At 35.7% G+C, this 27,311-nt stretch overlaps 1 protein-coding gene across 15 annotated transcripts in view; it reads right to left on the bottom strand.

Annotated features, from left to right (window-relative positions):
* Positions 1-27,311, bottom strand: part of MYCBP2 (MYC binding protein 2) — a 174,772-nt gene that overhangs the window by 113,425 nt on the left and 34,036 nt on the right. For all 15 annotated transcript variants that reach the window (XM_038144794.1, XM_038144827.1, XM_038144890.1 and 12 more), the window contains exons 4-17: positions 25,157-25,310; positions 23,698-23,894; positions 23,237-23,479; positions 22,888-22,959; positions 20,974-21,070; positions 16,532-16,605; positions 15,259-15,397; positions 14,603-14,679; positions 12,858-13,062; positions 11,757-11,921; positions 10,882-11,040; positions 10,217-10,421; positions 9,384-9,529; positions 8,569-8,670 (exon numbers count right to left, since the gene is read on the bottom strand). In XM_038144794.1, coding sequence (XP_038000722.1) covers positions 8,569-8,670; positions 9,384-9,529; positions 10,217-10,421; positions 10,882-11,040; positions 11,757-11,921; positions 12,858-13,062; positions 14,603-14,679; positions 15,259-15,397; positions 16,532-16,605; positions 20,974-21,070; positions 22,888-22,959; positions 23,237-23,479; positions 23,698-23,894; positions 25,157-25,310 — 2,035 coding nt within the window. The remainder of the gene's footprint in view (positions 1-8,568; positions 8,671-9,383; positions 9,530-10,216; positions 10,422-10,881; positions 11,041-11,756; positions 11,922-12,857; positions 13,063-14,602; positions 14,680-15,258; positions 15,398-16,531; positions 16,606-20,973; positions 21,071-22,887; positions 22,960-23,236; positions 23,480-23,697; positions 23,895-25,156; positions 25,311-27,311) is intronic.

The following is a 27,311-nucleotide window of genomic DNA, read 5'->3' on the forward strand; positions in this document are numbered from 1 at the left end:
TACTTAGTAATTTTGAAATCCATTTATTTTGAAAATATTTTTCAATCTATTTAAAGGTCTTCAAGAGAAGATTTAAATCAAAGAAAGCAATGATACACACATTTAAATTTTTTTCAGACTGTTTTTCCTTTTTAAAAATTTAGACTTAGGCAGTGAGGTACTATGCTTAATTGAGGCTGACTATAAGCACGTAATTGACAAGGAATTTGTTTCTTAAATCTGCATTTCTCCTGTTTTATAGGTTAAGCATGTCACCAAGATTTTCTTTTCAGAAGTCTCATATTCAACAGAAACTATGAATCAAAAGCAACTGATTCTGCCAAGTGACACTCAGTTCCACAGGTTCCCAAATCCAGCCCCTCCATGAACAGTGAAGAAAAGCACCCCAAATCAGGCTGTTGTGTTATAAACCACTTATGCAAAACTTAAGAATACAAATATTCCTCTTTTGTCTGCCAATTCATTGATACTCTCATTCCTTGGCTGCACTTTATTAAGAAGAGACTGTAGGTTAACTTTTAATAAATGCCCACTGCCTCAGGTTTTCTGCTGTCAACTTTACACCATCACCTCCTTCACTAATTCTAAACAGCGTGGATAGACATCTAAGCAAAAGTCAGGCCAAATCTATGTAGCTTTAGAACTTTCAGATGAAGAAACTTTCTTCATAGAGAGAAGCTCCCAAATTTTAGCACTCACTTAAAAAACAAAATGAAAAATGCTTTAAAAATACACTACTGTTTAGCTTAGAGGTTCATACATGTGTTAGGGAACAGAATGGCCCAAAACATCCTCAGTCATGTTTGTTTCTGCACACAGCATAGAATTATTATTTTTGTTCTACTGTACTATTTGGACTCTATTCCAGAAGAGATCCTCTTACTACTTCAGAGCTCTTTCTCCTCATCAAGGATCATCATCTGCTTTTGATTGACCTTCCTCTTTCAGATTCTTCCTTTCAATTGTCTTGCTGTTGTGCTTCCCCTCTTCAGTCTCCTCTGAATTCAAACTTTCATTTAATAGATACATTTTTGGTAAACATTACTTTCTGCCAAACCACTTGCTGTGTTTAATATTACACAAAAAATGACACCACATTTTGCTCCTTATCAAGTGAGGCGATATAGTGAGGAGTATCCTGAGGCACACCAGGAAAAGGCAAAAAGGGGAAGAGATGAATGACAAGCAGATGATGAAAGCTAAAAATGTCTGAAGGACAAATGATACAGAGGAAAGGTAAAAGAAGAATATGAGAACAAAAGGCAAAAGTAGTGGGACTTACTGGAAAGTTTCTAATGAAATTAAAATCTGAAGAAATAGAGAATGGACAGGACAACATGACAGAAGTGAAAGATCAGTAAAGTTGCAAGGAGAGATGCAAGGACTGCAAAGAGTGTGGCTTGAAGAGAGTAGATCTAAAATATTTGTGGGTGGCTGACTGATCTCTAGATAACTTAGGCACACATTCTGAAGCTCCAAAACATGCTTGCACAACAAACAGTGCAAGGAACAAGATACAGCCCTGAAGGCAGCCTTTGGCATTTTGGTGCTAAGAGCAAAGACAACAAAAGAGAATTTCAGGAGGACAGAAGGAAGTGAAGTACAGTAGGGTGAGCAAAAGAACTACAGGAGATTTGTAGGACAGAGGATGTTTAGTAAGCATAAGAGGCTGTCAGCTCTAGCATGGCAAGCTACTCATCTGAATCACTCTCCCCTACTCAACATGACAATTCTGTGACAATCTAACCTTCCGACCAATGCAGGATTTATCTTTGCTTCTGGATATTCCTATACACTCTACATTTACCATTGTGTAAAGAACTTGAATCCAAAATAAACTTAAATGCAACAGATTGCCACTTCATAGTAATTTCTACCCAAATCCATGTAACACGTCTGTTAGCTTCTTTGGCTTTTTTGTGCATGCTAAATCTATAAAATGATCATAATAGAATAGGAAAGTACAAACATGAAATAAAAATCTACATTTTGATTGCATTGTGATGTCTGCATCCTTGATCATCTGCTGGCAAGGTGCAAAGTACCTCCCTCTCCCTCCAAATAACACAGGCAACAAAACACTACAACAACACTACAACAATTCATGGAGACCATGAATTACTTTCTGCTCACATCTGAGGTTGCCTGTACAAAGGGAGCACAGTTTAGGTGCTGAGAATATTCTGGTGGAACAATCCAGTTATGCATTAGATACTTGCTTTAATTTGTTAAAAAAATGCCTGCAGAGTATTATTTGGAAAACTGCTTCAGAAGCCTCTATGATGGGGAATAACAATCTATTACTTGTCTCTACTTTAGAAGATCAAGTGACAGAGATAAGCAAAGAGGAGTCAATGGAACTCAGAGCTATTTTAAATCAGTTGCTGTATGATGCAAAATGACATTCACTCTCTCCCTTCACAGACTGTTTTTCCATAGCTGAGCTGAGACGCTGAACAGCCCGAGCTGAAATGTCAAGACTAGCTTTCCTTTCTTGGTCCAGACTTCTCAAAATGGACATTGTGTCGCAGGAAATTCAAAGCATTAAAAAAAATCTATTTAACCACAGAAATAATTTTGTTTTCTCCAACCAGAATGCGTTTATTAAATAATGCAGTGGACTTCAGAAAAACGTATACTATTATTTCATCTTACATGCACTTAATGTGCTTTGGCACTCTTGGTGATCTAAGCTCTTGGACACAATTATGAAGGAGTTTAATGTTTGATTTTATATAACACATACTTTCATTTCTTCTAGTACCTCACCCTAAGCAAATTCTATCTGGCAAGCTGTGTTTGCAGGAGACTGAAATAAATTATCTCAAATGCTGACTTCTGCACTAGTGCACTGAACACAGCAGGCTACCTGAAAAAATAGTACAGGATGACACATACATACAGAAAAGTAGTATAAATTCAGGTTGCAGAGCTATGTCCAAGGTTGGATCACACCCTCTGTTGTAAAAAAACTATTTTTGGCTTCTTGAAAGAGACCAAGCAATATTTTGGGGGGTGGGGGGGTGAGGGTGTGCTTTTGTTGGCTTTTTTAGTAATAAAACAGGAAGATAAAACCCTAATATAGGAAATTAGCCATCTTAATAGGTCAACAAGTTGCAAAGTTTGAAAAAAGTATTTCAGAAAATGGAATTTGAGACAAATGCTTCACTTGAGTTCCACTAGAAGCAGAAAATATTATAGGGAAATAACATCCCACCTATAAAGCCTTAAAGGAAACAAAATTTAATATTCTTATGAGGCAGGGCTAATAATTATGGTGCATGTAAAAAAAAAATCTTTATTTTTCCAACTATGACTAGCAATTTATTATTAAGGCAAAAACATTCATGGAGAATGTCATGTGCAGGCACTAAGGTTAATTGCAGTTTGCTTCTTTTGTTTAAAACATTGAAAATAAAGACAGGATACATGTCTCTTCTTGTAGTCTTAAAGCAACATTTAAATTGTACAAATCAGGTGTGGAATCAAAATTAAGGCCTTTTAAAGGGGAAAAACAGATGCACACTAACCAACACAAGCATGCAGGGCAATGTGGGAGTACTAAGAGAATGAGAAGGAAGTAAGGTTTATGATAATCTTAATTTTGACCCCTTCTCCCTTCTGAATACTTGACTTCTTATGTATAAATAAATATAAAATATGCATTTCCGCATATAAATACATGAAGTAAATTAAAACAGCAAATATTAACCAGAACTGTGTCATGGTGTCTACAACAAATCTGATTTCTGAAAATGTAACATAAATATTTTTACTTTAAACATCAGTTTTAATAACAATAACTAGCTCTTTCAGAAAGCAATCACAGACACAAGTGCAACAATGTGACTTCATAGAACCATACCTGACGGTCACTGGGGCAAAAGCCTACAGCTTTTTCTTGAAAACATTCTTAAAAAGTCATGTGTGAGTTCAATATTGTTTCAAGCAAAAAGGTAGGGGGTTTTGAGTAGTTTTGGTTTGCTTAAAGAACATTGAAACAAAAGTAGTCCTGAAAGCATCAAAAGAAACATTTAACTCAAACCATAAAAAGAAGCTGTCCAATTATTTAATACATAATATTACACTTAATATTGCACTTGTACAGATAGTTCTGCTGTGCATTTAGGTATATGTTGAGCAACAAACAGACAAAGAGATTCCAAGCTCAGAGTGGCTTGTGCAGATGTTAAACAGATTTGTATGATACTTAGCCTACCATGGTAAAACTAATCACTGAAGTAACTGAATCAGTTACACTTCAGGAAAATGAAAAAATGCCCAAATCTAGGCAACTTCAGATTACATTGTCTTAAAACAGAGCAGCTTGGACTAAAATTAATCAATTTTCTGTGGGTTCTTTGTTGTTGCAAGTAGGATAAGACTGATGAAAATCAATTTTCCTTTTCTGTAAGGGCATCAAAAGCTAAACCTTGCTTAATTACACAGCAAATCTGCATCTCAGTAATGATCATCTAGAGGCTTTTACATCATAGGCTGAGAAAGAGTAGTAGTGAAATACCAGTGAAGCATGAGACCATTTATTATCACTGTACTAAGAACCATTTCTGTATTCTTTAGCTTATAAAATATAGTTTAAAAAGCTATTTTAACAGTCTCATCGCCTTTTGAAAAAAAAACCCAGAATTATCTTCAAGTGATAAATTGAAACTTTGACTATTTCAACTCCTATTACTTCAAATACCAATCTGAAAAAGTAGTAAGTCTCATGAACAGCTTTCAAGATTAGCTCTCAGAGAATGCTAGGCTTAGGTTCATTATATTAATTGCACATGTGGCTCGCAGATTTCTGTAATCCATTAAGGCAATTTAATGTCCCCATGATAATAAAAATAGTTTCATAGGAAAGAAAAAATAATTAACCACGTTCTGAAGATTCTAACATACAAAACTTTCTCACTGCCACAGAAAATAATGAAGTGCAACTATTTCCATATTCATCTCTCATTACTCTCATCAAGCCCCAAACCAGCTTGAAAAACAAAAAACACTTCACCATATGGAAAATCAGCTCCTTCACGTCTCACCAGAAGACCAGTGAAGAGCTGAGATAATTGCATCAATAATTATGTTGAGATATTATGATTAAGCATAGAAGCTGTGATGAATACAGCTGCCTTTAAGTCTCAGAAGATCATCCACCCAACTCAAAAATGTAGAATTGATTTTGAGCCCTCTTTACTGCTTGTCACAGTCACTTGTGTGCAGAAAAGAACTACAATAAATATTAAAGAACTTAGAAATTTTTAAAATAGTTAATTATCCCAAACAAACACTTTTTACCCACTATTAAATTAAAGGAACTATTTTTTCCATTAAAGCATAATTTCTTTCTTGAATACAGCAACATAAATTATTAGCTGGTTACAATTCCATCACAAACTATAGTTTGTGACTCATTCCAAGGCAAAAAACAAAGAAATCTTCACCATAAGCACTTAAAATTCTTTAAGTTATTTAGTGTGCTGCTGCTGAGCAGCATGTAGAGAGGTCCCTTACAACAGTGGCAGGCTACTTGGATCATATGTGAGACGTGAGTTAATTGCTTGTGGCAATAGCATTGAACCAGGTCATTGACATTGCAGCTATTAACAACAACTAGTTCTACCCAGAACATTTAAATTCAGAGTTAGCATTTTCAGATAAATGCAAATAAAGATGAGCATTCTTATCTTCTTTAATACAAGAGATCACAAGTGATCTTGTAAAGAAATTAAATGACTGTCACACCAAAAGACATGACTATCACTTTTACTCTTAATTTCAAGTGGACCCCAAGAACATATTTTTGTATCACAGGTCACTGTAACAGGACTAAATCTGGAGTTCTGAAAGAAGCACAGACAATTAGACAACTTAAAAATCAGTATAATCCCAGCACTTTTGCTCTTACACCTCTCTCCTAAACTTAAGTCCTATTTCAACACATTTGGGTGAGAGGTTTCTTTGTGATTTTTTTGGTTTTATTTGTATAACTGTTTTAGGAATTAAATATTCCTGTATTTTCAAAGCTTTTCTCTTTTTTACAAGACATTCAAGATTTACTGAAATATTTGTATTGAATAAAGGTCATCAACAGGAACTTAAAAGTTTGCAGCCACATTCAGTGATGAACCCTATTCTTGACCATCATAAACCATGCACACTTTGTTTCTTATAAAAGAACAAAAGACACACATTAACACACTAAGTAATCCAGAAATCAGAATCCTGACAAACTAAACACAGCGTACCTTAAAGAAAGGCCCTAAAGAGCTGGTCCAGCCTTTAACTGACTAAGGAGCGTTTTCAGAAAATTGAAAGTTCTCTCTGGATCTCCAAATAGCTATTTGCATGGATTTGTTCAGTTCCATATGCACAAATACTAAAACTCTTGGGAAAACTAAGCAACAAGTAACCTGTCTGTTCTTTTAACATGGTTATAACTATATTCTATAGTTATAAGACTGCAAAACCATTTGCACAAAAAAATCTAGTAGATTATTTAAATGTTCTCATTCTCTCTTATGATAAGAGCAGCATCATAAGAGTTGTCAAGAATGGTGCTACTCTTTGCACCAACTCATTAATGAAAAACTTCAGCATTTAGATGGAAAAGCAAAAAAGCTCTTTAATCTGATTATGCAAATAAAGATTATCAAATCAAACATTCATACCTGATTATATAAAACAAGATCTCTAAGTATTTGTGAAACACTGCTCCCAGCTTTATCACAAGTTATTCTGAACCAAAACGGAAGACTAATCTCCAACCGTTCCAGACTGGCATACCCACTACCTCCCACAGCCACACAGGAATGGGATTTCAATGCTCTTTAGATAGAGAATGTAACACAAATGTGTGCAACAAGCTGGATAACAATATCTTTTTAGCTACAGTCCCTATATCCAGGATCAACTAGGTTGGAAAAGACCTTTGAGATCGAGTCCAACCTATGATCAAACACCCTCGTGTCAACTAAACTATGGTACTAAGTGCCACATCCAGTCTTACCTTTAAACACCTCCAGGGACAGTGCATCACCTCCTTGGGCAGCCCATTCCAATTCCCAATTACCCTTTCCGTCAAGAAATTCTTCCAAATTTCCAGCCTAAACCTCCCCTACTGCAGCATAAGACTGTCCTGTCACTGGTTGCCTGGGAGAAGACACCAACCCCCACCTGGCTACAACCTCCTTTCACCCTTACACCTATAAAACCAACCATAAGAGTACATTCCTGCTACTGTTCAAGTGATCTTTTTTTGCTTTTTGAAACAGATGGCATACAGAAGGGATAAGCTGCTTTGGTTCTACTTCTTACCACAGAAATAGAAGTAAATGTAAATTTTTCTCTGCCACACTTCTTTTTTCTTTCCACTGAAATTTACCTCGCAGCTCTGTCATCACTGATGGTCTGAACAGCAGCACCTTTCAATAATGCCTGGGCATTTAATTAGGATTCAATAAAAAATTGTTAGCTGCACCCAACATTTGCCAGCAGCACGCAGTAGCTCTGATGTGACCTAAACAAAGGCTTCCTCTCTTCACCTCACAGCTAAAATTAGCCACAAAGATAAAAAAATATTCCATCCTTTTCCATATACGTAGGCAACTACAAGATTTCTCTTTCTCGCTGCTCTTTATTTGTGGTTAAAACCAGCAATTTCTTAATAAAAGTGAAATAAAGACACAATTCACATCACAAGATTCATTGGCACAGTCTAGGAAAAAATTTGGATTACAAGGCACATTTTGTATTCAAGTAAAACCAGTATCTAATTCATAAAAGAAGAATCAAAGTGGTATCTAGTTAAACTGCAGGAACTTGAAAGAGCATATGTCCCAATAAGTTATTCCTCTTCTCAACACACAATAATCTTAGCAACCACATCATCATGCTTTACAAAAATATTAGAGCTTACATCAGTCTAAATTTCTCATATTTCATTAGAGAAGACACTGAGGTATTTTAGAACACAAAGAGTACTGAAAAGTTCTTAAGGTAGATGATTGTTTGTGTGGAAAATCAACAATGAGGTAGATAAAACATGAAAATTTTGAAATGCTGCAATGGTGTTTTGTTTTTTAATTCAGTCTGTGTCAATATCCTCATGTTATGCAAATACAGAAAAGTTCATTCTATAAAAGAAAATTCTGCCTGCTATTACAGAAAGAAATGGAATATTTTATTATAGTAATTAGATAACTCATATAACAGGTAAATGGCATGGGACAGGCTTGCAAGCCTTTCTTCATATAAATATGTTTTAGGATATACAGTTTAAAAACCAATCATTCAACTAGGAAATGGCAAACAACTGACCTGTGAAAGAGATATAAAGTGCTCCTTGTATCATTAAAATTCTGAATCTTATGTGTAGACTTTGTTAAACACACAGATTTTCCACCATTTTCTAAAGGCATGCTACATAATGAACTACCTAATTAGGACCTGATTTAGTTTGATCACTGTACAGGCTCACTGGAGAAAGACTATTTTCATTCTTAGAAAACAGACTCAGAAGTTTCTTAAGCTATTCAGGGCTCCTCTCAATAAGTCACTCACCTCTTCCTTCTTCCAATCTATGTCTCCTAATTACACGCTGCCGCTTTTCTTCTTGTCGCAGCTGAAGGTGTTCTTCAATATTAACTCCAGGAACAGGGACAGCTAAATAGATTAAGAAAAAAAAATACATAAAATTATCTTTAAAATTGTTGTGGTGGCAATAAAGCCTAAAAGAAGTAAATGAAAACCGAAAACCTACTTACTAGCTGCTCTTTACATAAAATAAATAAAAAGAATTTGAGTAAATTTGGAGGAGTTCTAAGCCTAATCTCCTAATTTCCTGGTTTTCATGAATCTGACAACTCCAATATCACTAAGTAGTACTTAGGCATATACATAAATGTAGTTAGGCGTTGTCATGGGTATCTCCATTCTCCCCTAAAAAGTTTCAAAAAGTATTATTAAACCAAGTCTATGATTGTTTATATTTTTAAAAGGTTTTACACGAATTAGCCATGCTTTAGTTTATGAATGCTTAAATCCTGATAAAAACATTATAAAAAAAATCAGGATATCAAAAAGGACAAGAACAACTTTGTAGTATCAACATTAGTATCGTAACTGCACAGGTCACAAAGTGGCACAGGTGACTATAGTAAGGGTAAACTTAGAACAGTTCACTTAACAGAATGATCCCACTTTGCTATGTCACCAATAAATAAATCTGACTGTTAAGCATCATTTTAACAATATTACACTAAAACTGTCCTGTAACAAAGTGTATAAACAAATGCACTGGACAACAATAAGGAAAAAAAAATAGGTACAGTAAAAATGAGAATTAAAAGCCTTTTTGCTAATTTCATATTACTTACCCAGCAGAAGATCTAAAGGTATCATCTCTTTCACAGCATCAAGGATTCCTCTTTGCCTCGCTTCCTGGCCATCCAGTTCTCTAGCACATGCCTTGCAGCAGCCACACACAGCACAGCCTGACTCACCTGAGCCACAGCCACAGATTCTGCAGCAAACAGAGTTGCTTTATCACTATCTTTTTTTTTTTTTTTTTTTTTTGTGAATTACTGATGCCTTTATAATTACAACACAGATTGTTAATTTGTTCTCTCTGTGGACATGCAAGTCTTCCTGAGCTAAACAGGAAGGACAGCTAGTTTAAACCCTAGCTGCTGTTGCATGGTGTCAGGACCACACACTGACCGTCCACTGAACTGACTTCTCAGAATTAGTTTTCTTTCTTCAATTTAATGTCCACCACATGAAAACATGAACAAGGAAACAATGAGCACACAAAATGCTGAAGAAACAGTAATGGTGACGCAGTGGCCCTCTGCAGCTCAGCTAAGAAATAACAGATAATGGCAACTTGAACAGCAAGATGAACTTCCATCAGAAAATGAAGAAAAGTTATCCTGAGTCAGCAGCTCTGCCAAGAGACAGAAATTATACTGGTGCTCACATCCCACAGCTTCTAGTGAAGAACTACATGCTAAAGTAAGAAAACAGTTTGTAAAACTAAATCACCTGCAGCCACAAGCTATTTACAGAAATTTAAAGCCGTTTCTGATTTTAAAAGCACATACTACTACATATTTAGACTTCAGATGGAAACTTCAACTGAATTCACATTCAGGAAGTGCTTTAGCCATCCAACTCACTGTACCACCCACATTCCCACACATGTGCTTACCCTCCAGGTACTCTATCAGGACGCCCACTACTAACACAGCTGGCTCCATAGCCTGTGCAATCTCCACACACAGTGCACACCATACACTGCTCCAGCTTCCACTTATGCATGCCTGGAGGACACATCATGGACTTCTCATCTTTTTCATCCAGTTCCTCTTCCAGATCTTCATCCATTGCTGTTGCCATGTTCTCAACTCCAAAACCTAATTAAGATATTGAAATAAGAAATACTTGCTTTCTGAGGCCAACAGAGAGGGCTCTGCTTACTCAGAGAGGTAAGGACAGGTTGGGACAAAGCTCTGAGCAACCTGATCTAGCTGAAGATGTCCCAGCACATTGCCAGGGGGTCGCACTAAATGACCTTTGAAAGATCGCTTCCACCTGCAACTATTCTATGTGTCTATGAACTGCTGAAGCTCTGAAGAACATTGACAGATCAGGTTTCAAAAGGAATGACTAGGAATGCCTGATTTGCCTGCTCAGCCAGCACAGAGACTTTTTGGAAATCTCTCAGCATGTGCATGCTTAATTTTTATCATGTTGCATGTTTTCAAACTTTAGTGTTGGAATTACATTCCACAACAAAATGTTCAGCTTTCTTTTCACTTCTGATATTTGCCAGCATGCAAATGAAAAGGAAAAAAGAAAATCAAGGTTCCATACCTTTTCCTCCCTGGCTCATAGAGCCTGTGTCTCGTCCACACTGTCCTTTATTATTTACTCCAAATGTCCAAACTTCTCCATTCTTCATTAACACGCAGGTGTGAGCTTTGCCCATGGCTACTTGAGTCACAAAATGACCTTTCAAATCCGTTACTAAACCTGTAAGACATAAAACAGTTGAGTGAAAAATTGCACCTTCTAGCCAAGAAGGAAACTCAATGATGTAACAAAATCGTTAGTGGATATTGACAATTTAAAAATTTACAGCATGGGAGAAAAACAGATAAAAAAAAACAAGTGCTAGAATAAAAAACAAGTGCTAGAATAAAAAGTGAAAGGAGAACTAGGCCTAGGCCACTTGTCCTGCAAAAAATGAAAATCCAAAAGCAAACCTAAAACTGCTGCAAATCATTTGCTTTGTAAAAGAATTCTAAAGGAGTCATAAAGCCATTGGAGTTTATTTCACTAATATTTTACCTAAACTGTGGTGTACAGGATCCCCTGCTATCTTATGAGCAGAGAAGCACATAAAGGCCTCGCTTCCAGCGGCCTTTGTTCATACCAAAGCACATCTTATTTCTGTGACTTTTTCCTGTGTAGCCTTCCTGTGCCAAATTAACCCAAGTGATTTTTTTTTCTTCTCCTTAGTGGAAGAATTACTTTGGATATTTGTCACCACTGATGCTAAATTATTTTACAGAACTTTTAGAAACTACTTTTTTCTATGCTGTCATATTTGTCTGAATCAACAGAATGTCAGAAATACATTAGGAAGGTAAGAAACACAAAAAGAACATTTTCATGGGCTAAAAACTTCCATACTAATTTCAATTACTTCAGTTGAAAAATAATTCAAAAGACCAGTATTAACTTACTTGTACTATCAGAGTAAATGGCATCTTTTCCAAACATGTAGAGTTCTCCATCTTTGGAAATTACAGAACTGCTTCCATTATTGCATGCTGTAGATATAACAATCTTTCCTTCCATTTTAATAATTTTTTTAGGCTTATATGGTTTTGATTGCCGTCTGCTTTTAGCTTTAAACAAAGAAATAAACGATAAGTAAATCTACCAAAAAATCCCAAACCATCACAGACAATCATTAGTTTTCAGACCACTAAAGAAAAAAACCAAGCAAACAATTCACTATAGGTACAATCTCCTGGTCTAATTTTAATTTGATTATACTGGCTCCTCTCAAAAACTTCAATGGCAAGCCAAGACATGATTAGATCAGTATCTTTTAGAAATTATTCTTCAAGTATTTCAAATCACTTTAATTATTCTTATTAATCTACCACATGATCATCTACCATCTGTTTCCTAAAGTGAAGTATTTAATTCAGTATTACAGCAGATCACAGCTTCAGGGCACTTAAAGATATCTTCAGTTGTCTTACAAAGTCTATTTTAACCTACACACAACACTACAGAAATCAAGACTAGGAAATGTGTCAATCTTATATTGATGAGGCATTTGTTAGTCCGAAGATCAAATTAATCTGTCTTCTTTAACGTCTGAAGAATTCTGCTTGATCAAGCACAGATCTGCTTCTACAACTTCCCATAAATGCACCTCCACCAGCCAGCAAAAGACCCATCTCCAAAGCTCAATAAAACAACAGCAAAGAGGCAAAAGTTTGGCTCCACAGTTTTTCCAAGTCCCAGGCAGACAGCATGGCCTCTTGACCACATTTACTGGCTTTTTCTTGGGACAAATCTAAAATAGTACCTCCACCACAGAACCCAAACTGTGGTAAAACACAGATCAGATTCTGTAGCTGGGAGAGGTTTTGGCACTGGTTGTCAGGACTTGTGGCCAGCGTAATCTCCAACACAAATGGCATGCTTACAATCTCCTCTCAAATGGCATGCTTACATGTTCCTGGAAAACGCTGAAACTATTATTTTCAAATTAAAAACTCTTTAATAGGCTTTTACCAACCACTGGTCAAGCAAGCAATGATACATACTTGATTCACCATCCTCTCCTTTACTAGCAGAACCTGTGAAGAATATGCTTCCATCCTCAGCAACAAGTAAGGCATGTGAGCCATCATGTCCAACAGAAAACTGAATAATCTTTGGAGATTTCGTGATTGGGAGTTCAACCCATTTGCCAGCTGAAGGGCCACCTTGTTTGATTCCAAGGCTCTGATATTTGCCAGTATAATAAATCTAGGAGAGAAAAAAGTTTATCAGTTTTAGTTATGCCACAGCACTTCAAGCTTACATAATTCTCAAAGTTGCATTGTTCTTAATTCCTTTAATTTCAAAGCATACTGCACTCTTCCTGACTTTGTTTATACCATTTCACTATCTCTGTCCCAAACCCATCAATATTGACTTAATGGGGAAACATTCTGATTAGATTCTTAGATTAGATTGTTTTAAATTGTGCTTTCTACTGAGCCACTGAGGGAGTTTTCATATATAATTGTTTGGCTAGATGAGTTGAACACACAAGAAAGAACCAAACAAACTACTCAGAGGAAGCATTTAAACCACCTCACAAAAACGTCTGGTCTGTGTGAAAACAAGATGGTATTATAACAATAAAATCAATTTAAAATAAAAAATTATTACATATTTTTATATGCTTCAACACATTTGTAAAACATGTTTAGTAAATGCACAGTGGCCACTGACTACATAAATAACAGAGTAAGATATTTCATGTGAACAAACAAAAATACTGACATGAACTGAAAAGTCTCCTTTAGAACCATGCAACTCAACATGAAATCGGTATGTTAATGAATGAAATCGGTATTGTTAACCTATGGGGCACCTGAAGCCATTTTACATTGCCTTACATATTGTATTTCCTACCTTAACAGACAACTTTATAGACCAAACCGAGGAAATGTGTTCATTTTACATGGAACAGGCACTTTTCTTAGTTGAATGATAAAGTTTCTGTCTCCCTCAATGCTAAAGAGTTCTATTTGATCAAATTCTGGTATATACCATTAAATTTTCTTAAAAAAATATTTACTCTAACATTTTCAACAATCTCACTGTTCTGACAGCAACAGAGCCAAGCCTTCATTCCAACAAAGCAATGCAATTTTGAACATGTAATTAAGAAGTATATTTCTACAAGACAAATGGCATTAGTCTCTCACAATGAAATAGAACCACAGTAAATAACATAAAGAGTCACTGAAAGTATTATTTCTAAATTTCCATGATGATGCAAATGCCTCAAAAAGTCTCCACTGAGCAGAACAACATATCAAATAATTAAGAATAGGTTTAAAGAAATCAATTGAAAAATCTGCATAGGGGAATCAATAATTCCCTAAAAGATCAGAAAAAAAATCAGGATGGAATTTAAATAATTTACTATGGTCAGACTGTGGAAAGTTATGAGGTGGTAAAATTAGCAAAGGTGCCAACACATCATTTGTAGACAGAAGACAGTTTTGTTTCCCAAATTTAAACAAAGCCCTTCATTGTAAGACTGATTGTAGAAATTCCTATAAATTCAAGTAACGGATTTGAAGGGGTTCCAATTATCTGTTTATGTTGTTAAATAACTATTTGCCTTTTAGGTTTTAAAGCAGGCTCTGAAAAATATATTTGAGTACAGTCATAGACATACATTCCAACATACTGAAAAGGCAAAAAGAATTTATGGAAAATAATGATTAAATTAAAAAACATTGAAATTTATTGGTGCAATTTGCTATTTACTTCAGAACATTTTCAGTACCTTTCCACTAGCAGTTTTCATCAGTGCAAACTCTCTCCCAGCACCAAGGACAGCTGATTCCTCATCAAACCCTGTACCTGTGTAAGTAAGATTGTGTTAACCAAACAGTTCAACCAGGCAGTTTCACAGACCAGTCACCTATCCACCTCTGCTGGCCCATGGAACCAAACAGTGCTTTTCTGTTGTTCTGACAGAGCTAAAAGCAAACTCAACAGAGCAAAAATACCCCAAAGCAAAGGCCAAGTGATATTTTTTCAAAATACATTCATAGATACTAACAATTCTTCACCTCAAATTCTGATGCAAATGTGTTTTACAATGTAATTCTTTCTCCCTTTAATCCAGTCAGTGGTTCTTGTTAACTTTGACTCACAGCAAGGAGTTCCACAGCTTAACAATGTTTTATCAAGTCCAAGCTTCAAACAATTATATATTTATTATACAACTGAATGAAAATACTGGAAAACCACAAACAGTACTAGAGACAGAAAGGTGTATGGATTTGACTTGGAGTCATGTAATGCTTGGATAGTTTCAAACCCCTCTCCATGTGTTTATTATGGAGCTACACCTTCCTGCACACAGTAGAGCCAAAGCAAAGCGCAGTGTTTCAGCTCTACTGTTTGAATTATCAACCTTCAAAGAAGAGAACTTACTGATAATGTGCAAATCTTTCTCCAGATCAAACAATGAGATGCCACAGGCATGTAAGCATTTTCTTGCAAGCTTAAGCTGCAGTTCTTGTTGCAATACCGGCTCAGTACTCGTGGCAAATATTCGCACTACAAATCCATCCTGCAATACACACAAAAATTCACTTTATACTGTACAAGAAATTAATTAATTTATTTTCAAAGTCCTAAGTGCATCGACATAGTACTATTTCAGAGTAAACGTCAGAGGACATATTGATAAGGTAATGTTTATTATAACATTTACTACAGAGGAGAGAAGAATTAAGTGACCATCAGGACAAGCTGAAGTATCTGACTCCTTAAACACATATTGAGTTCTATGAAAATGCTATGAACACTATAAAAATAGTGAACTGCTGTAGAAATCTTACTCTTGCGACTATTTACATCTATGTTTAACGCCCTGAACTTCTCCTTATTCAGAACCCAAAATTCTGCATGCAGTGTGACTGCTGTAGAGTAGCTAGAAGAGTTTTCTGTTTACAAGTGCAGAGTATCTTCATCTTCCCATGTTAAAAAAAAAAACCCCAACAGCTGATTCTGTTAGAAGGGAAATGGATTAATCTTGGTTTTTCTACAGCTGATGTTTAGCATCTGTTGACAACCCAGTTTCACCCCACCCCTATTTTACAGATTTCTCACTACCAAAAACCACACCAAAATTAAAAACATAGTAACTGTCTGCTGAAAAAAATACAACCACCAATACAGTTTTGTCCCTAGTAGGAGCACTTCTTTGAGTTTCTACAGCTTTGGCCAGCAGACAATTTTCAGACAAAAATCAACTGGAATGTAGTATATTTCCTATCTCTTCTAATAAAACTGTCTGAAATGCTCCAGTAAGTTCCAACGCAATTATAGTAAATTAATAAAGAAAAAAAATTATCCTTAAGCTCTATGAAGCTTATCCTACAAAGAACCTGTAGAATATGTTAAAAAGACATTATTCAAGTATGAGGTTTTTTTTTCCTGAAAGAGCAATGGAGTTTTTCTTAAAACTTACCTGAAAAATAAAAAAATCAATCACAAATCAAAATTGCGTGAATTAATACCAAAATACTACATTTTTATGCACAAATTTGGAAGCTTCTCATTATTTCTAGTTATGTGGATTTCTTCCTTAATTGTGTAAGTGAAGAAAAAGCCAAACATGAAGCAAAAAGGAGGCTATAAATATTGTAAAATAAAACCCAGTTGAGAGAAAAATAGTTTACCAATCATTTGCAAAACTTACGTCTCTAGATGCTGCTATTTGATTAATATATTCTCCATCCGTGAAAAGGATATTCTGCCCTTCAGTATGACAATCTGTGAGAGAAAATGAAGTGCACTGCATCAGTTTATATTAGCATACATACACACAGTGATCTCTGCTTCTGTCTAATTCATTCTCACTCCAATCAGATCATGAGAGTTCTACTTTGTCTCAAGTGAGATCATACCATTCTGATGTGTCATTTTACACTAAGATATCCTGTCTCACAGGAGCTAAGGAGACTTTCATGCTCTTGGTAAGTGGTATTACAGCACTTTCTATTGTATGAAATGTGAGTGGTTACAGCCCAATATTTAACTGTAAAAAAAAAAACCCATTCACCTTTCACAGGTAGTCACCTGTGAAGCATATTCCAAACTACTACAACACAAATAAATTCACATTTTCCAGGACTATTAAATCTTTCTCCTTTCCCAAAGACTTTTTTATATAAGGACTATTATCTTCAAAGAAATGTTTCCTCAGTCCAGCATATAAAAACTACAGAAATAAATGAATCATAGTTTTCATTATTTATCTCATTTTTTTCACAATTTATAAATTTCACAAAAATATAAACTGAAAATCTAGGGGGTTTTTGAAAACTATGAAGTATATACTTGAATATACCACCCATTTATTGAAAATATGTCAGATAATTCCAAGAAAAATGGGAGGGAAAACATTCTACCCAAATTAGGAGAAAAAAAAGAGAAAAACACCACTTTCTCTGCAAGTTTAAACCTATGTCCCTAACACAATTTCTTCTTCTCTTCCTGCACTGTTGATGGAGCTACTGGCAAAGAGACTGATATCATATAGTTTGTGTTTGTCTCATTGATTACACAAAGGAAAAAGACCTCTTCCAAAAATACTACAGGACAGCCACTTTACACTCCAAATATCTGCCTCATAATCTAACAAAGATCCAGTATTGCTAAATAAAGCACAGATGTTTTTCAAGCATAACCAGCACGTTTGCTTTTTTCTGCTACCTAGCTAAAGCACTAAAATAATACGGCTGAAAGCATCCCACAGAAACCCACTGTTTACTTTTTCCTGATACACTGCCCAGCTCAATATAGTATCTTACCAGGAACAGATTATGTATTAAAAAGCCTTCAGTAACTTTCACATCTGGAAGCAAAATACCAAAAGTAGACAACATTCCTTCCCTTTAGAGCACAACCAGGTATGAATCACAGAAGGTATGCAGCAAACAGGATGGAGAAGGGCAGCAGAAACACTGAACCTTGAAATACTGCACTCTCAAAAATAATCTCGGATTTAACAAGCAAAGGCAGTCCATGCTGCTAATTCTCTATGCTGCAAAGTCATGTTAGTGATAAAAGAAGTACCAGTAACTGGGTGAGAAATTCCAAAACTAATCTAAATGACATTTCTTCTAAGGTTACAGGAAACTGGTAAGCATGAAGTTTCCTTGAATGACTGAAAATTACATGCTCTTGCAAGCAGAACAGCCAAGGAAACAGCACATTCTGGCCACCAGTGGGTCCATATTACACTACTTAGCTTGTTGCTTGAGTCACTTCCAGAAAGGCAAGTCTCCTAGTATACATTTCTGGGGCTATTGCTATGTTTGGTAGATCTGTTCAAAGAGGAAATCGAGAACAGGGGTGTTGTTTTTGGTTTGGGTTTTTTTTTTTTTTTGTTACATACATGCTCTCCAGAAGACTTCCTAAAAAACAGCACTTGCTTAGCTAACAAATAAAAAAATCATTAAAAATCAAATCATTGGGAAGACTCAGAAATGGAAGGCAAATGGAGTATTTGGAAAAACTAGTATAGTGTCTCAGCTAGGAAGAAGCTTGTATGATCAATCCTAAATCTTACTCAATCTGACTTTGTATATTATTATGGGGGTATGGATAACCAAGCTTTCTGTATGGAGATTGCTATAAGAGAAAGGGTTTGTTTTACTAAAACCACATAACTGCAGACGTCTGTTAATCACAGCCTCCTTAGAGGCTTCAAAGGAAGCCTCTGTGAAGCATCACCTTCCACATTCATATTACACATTCTGCACCTGCTAATAATGCAGGCCTTGAGGTCATCTAGGCTTCCCTCAGTTAGCAGTACTTTCCACACTAAGGGAATAGTCCTGAGCCTAAGGTACTAATTTGCAATTTCAAAGAACAACAAAACCATACACCATGTGACTTCAATTTCTCCAGCTAAAAACATAAACTGTTTTAAGGTATACAGTAAGCATCACTGTTGAAAGAAATGGCAAAGATGAAAACCTCTGTAAATTCAGGTCTAGGCACTTAGTAAATTCTCATGGAATTCAGACATTCTTTTATGATACATGGACTGAGAAAACAGATACTCAACTCAGGTAAAGTGTATAAATCTTGGCAAAGGCCTCAGACACAAGAATGTTGACACACAGCCTAGTAGTTCCAGATACAAGGCTGGATTTGAAGGATCTTTCAGAGCGGAAAGACTGCCCTTTAAAATTAGAAATTTATGGTTTCAAGAAGCCAATGGATCCTCCTGTCTGAGAAAAGAGAAAATAACATCCCATAGTTCTCTGACTATTCTAAGGTAATGTAACTTCTACCTAGGATCAACTTCTAATCAAATCTCCTAACCTCCTATGCATCCCTTGTATGAGTAAATTCTAATACCTTGCTTTAATGCACTTGTTTTATCACAAGCCCAGGTATTTGAAAGAGATTAATTCCATAGAGCCATGTCTGAATATCATCCCAACTAGGAGCAAATACTTGCTGTGTTCAGCTGCTAGCAAGATCACTAGCCTCTAGTTCTATCCAGCATGGCTTTTCAGAACTAGAACAACTTGCAAGTCACTATAAGATTGCAGAGGGGCAGCCACCACTATTCAGAGTTAAGTACCTACTCAGTTTTCCTCAGGTCAGACACCTTCTCCCTACCTTCATTTCATTTTTTCTGAAGGGAAAGGAAAATAACCAGAAGTGGGCCCCCTGGAATTTGTCCCAGGCAAAAGAACAAGGTCATATCTTCTCACAACACACTGAGATAAATGTGTAGAAGTGCACAAAGCAAAACAGCAAAGTTCAAGGACGGAAATACAAAGGACTTAAGTTACAAAGAACATCTAATATCTACTTTAACGCCATCACAAACCATACAAAATGCAACTGAGAGGACAGTTTGAGAAATTTCTGAATGGGTATTCCCATTCGGATTTGCTTTTGCATATTGTTGAGAAGGCACACACATTTAATTTGTGCCTTTTTACAGTATAAATACAAGGCAGTCTTGCAGAAAGACACTTGTCACTGAGATTTGCAAATACAAGCTAACAGCTCCAAAGGGTAGCCTTTAAATGTACTCAAATCTCTCTCAAGACTTGCATGAAGAACACTGATTTGTTTACAACTGGTAACATAATTAAGGACATCAATGAACCCTACTGTGTAAGAAGCTGCCTTGAGGCGAACAAAGCTGAAAAACCACTCTGAAAGGCAGTTTTTCAGGTTCTTGAATGTGGTCTCACTGAAATACCTCTTACAACCCCCACGAAGAGCAAGAGCAGCTTAAAAAGACATCCATACTTAAAGGATGTGCAGAAGGTTGCATGGACTAGATTCAACATTCAGAACTTAAATTAAAAAATTGCTGTTTGCATTTTCAAAACGAAAATCCTAGAGAACTTTTCTGAGGCTTCAGTCAGTGGTTTCTTATTTATGTCAGGATGAAACAAAATCTTTCTTCTGATCTACAAAATAAGTCTGTCATTGTTTGATTAAAAATATCCTTGAGTCCTTCTGCTATTTATCTGTGTAGCTAAGAACAGATGTATTTCACTAGAAGGCCATTAAAGTATGTTCCAGGAACATCCTTATTTTCTAAACAGACTGAAGTTATGAGGCTCCTATGAAAAAAGACAAAATGAAAACAAACAACCCCCCACAAAACAAACAAACCCCACCCAAAATCCCCAAACAAAAAAAAAATTCCCCAAACAAATAAATCAAAATCCACCACCAATACAAACGTCAGAACTATGGTCCATCAGTGTTCATTAGCTGCCTTTCTTTTGGATATGTTTTTACCCTATTAAAAAACAAAATTGTTTTGTTCATGGTTTATAATTGCCTACATGTTAGAAATCCTGTAAACAAAGTCATACATGAGCCAAACATTCAAAGTTCAAATGAGAAAGAAAATTTTTAGGAAGGAATTTAAGCTCTTGTACTCTTTAAATTAAGATGTTCACATATTCTCAAAGGTTGCAATATTCTTCCAGCAACTGGAGTAAGATGCAAGGCCTTTAAATGAAATACTGAAGCTGGTCTGAAGTGAAGCAAAGTCATAAAGCAATCTATTTGTGACCTTTCTTCTGCTTGCCTGAAAATAAGTAACATGTAAACAGCAAACTACACCAAATTTCTCTCATCTGGTGTTCTCACCTGGCAAAGCAACTGTACCGTCTTGTTCCAAAGTTTCAGGGTTTATTCTTATGGCTGTCATACTGTGATTATTCACATCTCTGTATAATAAATAGCCCTGGCAAGAACGAAAAAAAAAAAAATATGTGGAGGTATGAAAATGCTCTTAAATACATTAACAGATGTTAAAAGGGGAAAAAATGCAATTATTATTTTAGATATTGCTTTAAAACAGTGGAAGCCTTTTACATGAAATGATGATCAACATTTTTTCTACTAACTCAAATTTTAACTAGATTCCACATTAAAATATGGAAATTTGACTCCCTTCATCCACTTTCTTCATGCCATAGATTAGCATGCTGAAGCTTGTATACAACTTTTGAAGCCCCACATTTTAATTGCTATTTCTATCTGTATACAATTAGATTTAAAAGCCACAACCACAGTAAAAACCAGAGTTTCTGTATCCACTTTTCAAATCAACAGAATAGTCACAGGAATACCAGGAAGGCACTAGATAATGTTTTCCTATATAGAAGAGCACTCATTAATGCGCATTAATACATGTATTAAAACCTAGAATAGAAAAAATATTAACTAACTACTTTGACTCCCACACTAAGACAGCTTCTTCCATTGAAACTACTGGATAAATAAAAGTCAGTGAAATGAGGAAAATAAGCCCACATAAATTAAGCAAAGAGCATTAAAGTAGATAGTAAAGCTTCAATCTAAAAGTAACTAATATGATGAAGTAAGAAAAATCACCTGAAGTTAAGTTAACCACGCACCTGAAGGGAAATGACACTAAGGACACCTTTTATCTGTTATGGACACATAACTAGCACTAAGTGCAAGTTACACACCTTTCTATAAATATAGTCACAGAATGACACTTGTCCAAACTGCAGTGCTTTTGGCAACAGTCACTCTCTGAGTGCACACACCTGTACAAGCACTCAAAAAGCATCCCATATATTTATAGTTATGTACAGAACGTCCAAACATGCAACACCATATAATGAAACCACATGAATCCTGTTCCTTTCCGAACTGATAAAACAGGCTCCAGAATGAATACATCTACACCTATTTGTTTTGTGCCAGTGTACCTTTTGGCAATCTGCTTTTACATTAAATAAAACCAGATTTCATGTGTTTGTGTTTACACAAACACAATAACTGCAACAAAAGAATACATATTTGTAATGAACAATTTCACTTCAAAAGCGTGTCAAGGAGTATACTAAAAATCACACTGGGACAATGAGATCACTCAGTTAAGAGTAAATATACAATAAATTCAGTAAATTAACTGTTCCCTGAAATTTATTTCTTTTTTATGTTTTGAGGGTTTTTATAATGAATAATAAAGGTGTAAGAAAAAGTGGTTGCTATTCCAGAAACTAACCCTAAAAACCACAAACCATACAAATATAGTTAACTCTGCAATGACAATGTCAATAATTATTTCTATGTATTGTTTATATATACCCAATCCTTCCCAACCAAAACAGCATTTCCTTATTTTACTGCAGGTGTTTTCATGTAAATTTCTTTTCATAAACAGGTATTTCAAATACTTTTACATGTTTGTTGTAATAGCACTTTTGTACATCTACTGACATGCACTTAGAACCACACATCAGTTGACTGTACAGTCCATAAACTGATGTGCTAAAACATCATATTTTGCAAAAGTCTTTACAGTGACAACACTAAGCAAGGACACTCCATTATTCCTTTCCACAGGCCAGTACCAGTGATTACAGGTCCATCATCCTCCATAATTTAGAAGCTAGTACCAAAAATTTTGGTTTTTATAAAGAAAGCCACAGGAACAATAAAATATCCATGTAAGCCAGGGTCTACTTCAACTACTTATGAGGAATGAGGAGGGCCACACATTTTATATTTTAAGTATTCACTTACCTGAGCATAACCTAACCAAGACTTTTTTTCTTTTCTGTTTTTGATGCGGGATGTAGAATTGTATATATGGCCCTGAAAAGCAAAATACTTCCATCATTTAACAAATACCAGAGTGAAAACTCAACACATAATCATTTACCATCTAAGTAATATCTTCAACCATATTGCAAAGTGAAAATTCTAAGAAAATTTTGTCAAGTTGTCATAGAAATCATCAGAAAAAATTACACAAACTGTAATAGAACAGATGACTGGTAAGCTAGGTAAGACTGTCCATGGAAATAGGACACCACAGAAGTTAAATTCAAATACCAAGTATCACTGATCAGACAAGAAGCAGCCACATTACCCTCACTGTCCCGCTATATCCAGAGCCAATTTTGTAAAGTCCATCTTTACATAAGAGATAGAGGAAAAAACCATCACTCTGAAGTAGGCATTGGTCATCTTCATCTACAGATATTTCTTTCAATGGCCATTTGTGCATCAAGGCTGCCTTCTTTATCCCATTACTGAACCAGTCCTGGATTTGGATTTTGCCCACCAGAACGGCCTGTACACTCCGCTGAAGAGAGTTTAAAATGGTTGGCACCTAAACAGTAAAAGAAATAGTGAGTGAAAATAATGACACTTTTATAAAATGTTGTATTTTCTGCTCTAACTCCAACTCAAGAAAGACAAAGAAATACCAATTCATCTCAAAAATAGTGAGCAGGGGAAAAAAGTAATTAAACAACACATCTTCTCAGAACTCATGAGAAGTACTCATTTACATAAATTCCCAGATACAGAGAAGTTTTAATGCAAGACCTGAATAGTCTGACAAGCATGGCTGCCATTATTGGTGAGGATTGCAGAGATTGCTTGCAACGTCCTTCCTGTCTCTCCCCAGGCAGCTACCAAACTGAAGAGGCAAGCGCAGGAAAGTGCTGTCAAGGACTGTCCTGTGCTGTCATTCATTCCCGTGCTACGGACAGTTATTTCCAAAAGCAGCTGGAACAGGGATTCTGCAGATAAAACACAGCCATTGCACAGATCAGTCACAAAATCATACAAATCAATTTAACTATCAATGGGAAATTAAATAAATTAAATAAAAATTAAAATACATTGTAACTTTCCTCAGCTATTATGTTGAGAGCTAATTTCAGACAGAAAAACATCTTAAATGATCCTGAATTATCCTTAACTTTTCTTCTTTTCAGCCAGAAAACATAAAATCTGGATACTCACCATGGGTGAAGAAGAAGAACTACAAGTCCTTCTGTCACAGGGGAACACATTAACAAGAAATGGGCCAGAAAGTGTTATTATAGTAGACACTATTCAGTCTACCCCATCACTGAGAGGATGTGTAGATTACTTGTCTACTCTTTATGACCATTACCCATGTTGAAGCACGACACACTTCATAGGAACAAGCATTTCAAACTGAGGCTTGAAAATTATTTTGATCATATGCCTCTTCCCAAACACTGTTTGGTGGCTGAACTTCTGTAACAATCCAGGTGTGAACAGAAGTTCACTCCATTTTTCTTGAGAGCTGATACAATTAATCACTATGACAGTAATCAAAAAGTCTTCTTTGTAGTTTTTTAATACTCCATGCATCAATACAAAATAAGTTTTCTGTAGCAAATTATAATCTTTGGAAATGCAATACCCTTAAGTCATAAAACATGAAAAAATACATGAAGTCTAAAGACTTTTTTAAAATTCTCTTTAAGCAACTCGGGCTACAGCCTAGACTTCTCAGCAGTTCTATGAACCAACAAAAGATAATGGGATTTTAACTTAAAGGATATGGTCAATCATGCTCTCAAAGGCATGAGAAGTTCAAATTTCATTTTCAATATCATTAAAAAGAAAATTAATTTTCAGGGAAGCTTTGGGATGGCCAGAGAAAACAAAAACAAGAATTGGGACACTCTGCTTAGCAGCTCTACATAAATTACAAAATTAAACATCTAAGCTACAGACCACAAGAGCAAATTACAAGAGAAATTCACCCTAAAACTGTATTTTTTCCAATAGGACCAAGTATTTTATGTTTCAGTAAGAAAGTGAAACCAAGTTTGTAAGGCTGTGATGTTTATTACTTTGTTTTAGTGAGCATACATGCACCATAAGGAGCTAACAGCCAGAATAGTCAGTCAGCTGAGAACAAGCACGTTACTATCTTACAAATATTTGCCAAGAACTATTTTCTTCTCTCCAACACAATAACAGATGTATATTAATAAAAATACAGTAAGAGATGAGATATTACCTAGGACTTCAGGAGGCTCTGACTGCAGGCCTTCTGGTTGCTGACCTTGGAGCACATTAAGTAGGGCTTGTAAGCTCCTGAGACACAAGGATGGATGAGAAAATCTCGTCTCCTTTATCAATTCAAAGACTTCACACAATCCAACTTCAATGATCTAAAGAAGGACAGATTTTTCAGAACAGATGTCAATATAATATTTTTAGATCTTCGTCAAAAAAGTATATCCCAGTGTTCACTGAACAAGACAATTACTTAAATAAAAAGTTGTAATAGAAAATACAGTGTTAAACCAGAAGCAAAATCAAGAATCCACCTATACAACTATACCAGCAAGTATTACATGTAAGTCAGCCACTACATAAAACAGCATACCTAAGCAGACTAAGTTTCTTGAAAGAATAAGGAAGTTTAAATTTCTTTTCCACAGTAAAAGGCCAACTGTACCTCTGAACCTTTCTAATTTCTATCCAGTTCACACTTTGACAGTCTTCTTTTTCCTTGCTTATTAACGTGAGCCAGCAAACCAGAACGGTCTTGCAACCTGGCTTCACATCCTGAATAACAATACATTTGAGAGCTGGCAGCTCTAGAACTTTCCCCTCCAAAGCCTCTGAGATTATTTTTTATATTGTGACAAAAACAAAGATTAATTGCTAGTCACTAAAACTCCATATGTGGAGTTTTAGAGAGAGACATGCATTAAGCCAACTAACAGAACATGTTTAAAAGCCCTGTTATGGACATCTCTAACTTTCCTTTTTAAAATTCCTGACTATTCTGACTTCTACTACAGTCATGCTTCTCTTCACTGACTGCTCCCTTGCACTTCCTTCTCAAATTCTGTATTTAATAATGATGAAGATGAAAGAGAGGAGGGTTAGCACATTACAAATAAGCAACTGCATCTTAAAAACTTCACTATGTGCTTTGGTCAGGAGCAGAGCCACCATAGAGTGTTTAACAGAGACTCAACCCTGAGTAAAATCTAAGGAAAAAGACAGAAATGTGTAAATAAATAACACTGTTAATGCAACTGCCACCCATGCTTAAAACAGATATTCTGGCAGTCAGCTCTAACTTCTACTGGATACCTTGTCACTGTCTTTGTTGATCTTTAATTTGATTCCCATCCTTCAGAAATTATTTTACCATTATTTTTTTTCTTGGAGGAAGGATAAAAACATAACCAAGTCAAGTCCTCAAAGCACAACAGCAATTTTCCTACTAATTACACCTTACATTTCACATCTGCAATGGAGTAGGGGGAAAACGCATGCATGGAATCTACAGTGAAAAAAACCTGTCAACATAATAATGGTTTTTCCAGGATCTAAAACTCACCATCACCCTAAAGGCTAAAAAAAAAAACAAAACATCATAAGTACATTTTTATAAATGCCCTTCCTGTTCAGTTATAGTGTCTTTGAAAGAAACTAAGTTTATTCTTCACAATCTTGAGACAGAAAACCTCATCTGGGAGCTGACAGAGACAGCTAGAGAAAGTAGAGAACTTAACAATGGAAAATGTTTGGTGAACTTCCACTACAGTAGGAATCATTAAGAGAGAGTTCTGCTGGGATGTTATCAATTCTGCACAGGTTTTGGGTTGGTTTTTGAATATCTGAGATCAAGAGATTGGGTAGGCTTCATACACTAGATCTATTCACTGTATTATCTCATGTGTGTATATCTTACATATATATATATATATATATATATATATACACACACACACGCAAACAGACGTGTGTGTGTGTATATGTGTATCTCTCTCCACCTCTCTCCTCCAAACCGGCTCTAAAGGACAGAATAAGCAAACAGACATCTTAAGCTTGCTCTCACTGCTCTCTGAAGGGTTTTTGAGTCAAAATGAGCACTGCTCTGCCTCAGCTTCTGTGTCACAACCTGACTGCTCTTACTGATGTGCTCTGCTCAACCATTCTCCCATTCTCTTTGCAACACCTTGGAGACTCAGATCAAAAGTTTAAGACTGCTTAACAAAAGGTACCCAAAATTCTAGCCTGGATGCAGGCATTGTGACTCCTAACTAATTCCTAAAACACCTCCTTGAAGTCTTATCTATGCTCTTGTTTCATTTCCTTCATCTTTCCTCTCACAGTGAGCAATATCCCCAACGCTCACATTTCTATAATTA

This window comes from Motacilla alba, chromosome 1, assembly GCF_015832195.1.
Source record: "Motacilla alba alba isolate MOTALB_02 chromosome 1, Motacilla_alba_V1.0_pri, whole genome shotgun sequence".
Classification (NCBI taxonomy): domain Eukaryota; kingdom Metazoa; phylum Chordata; class Aves; order Passeriformes; family Motacillidae; genus Motacilla; species Motacilla alba.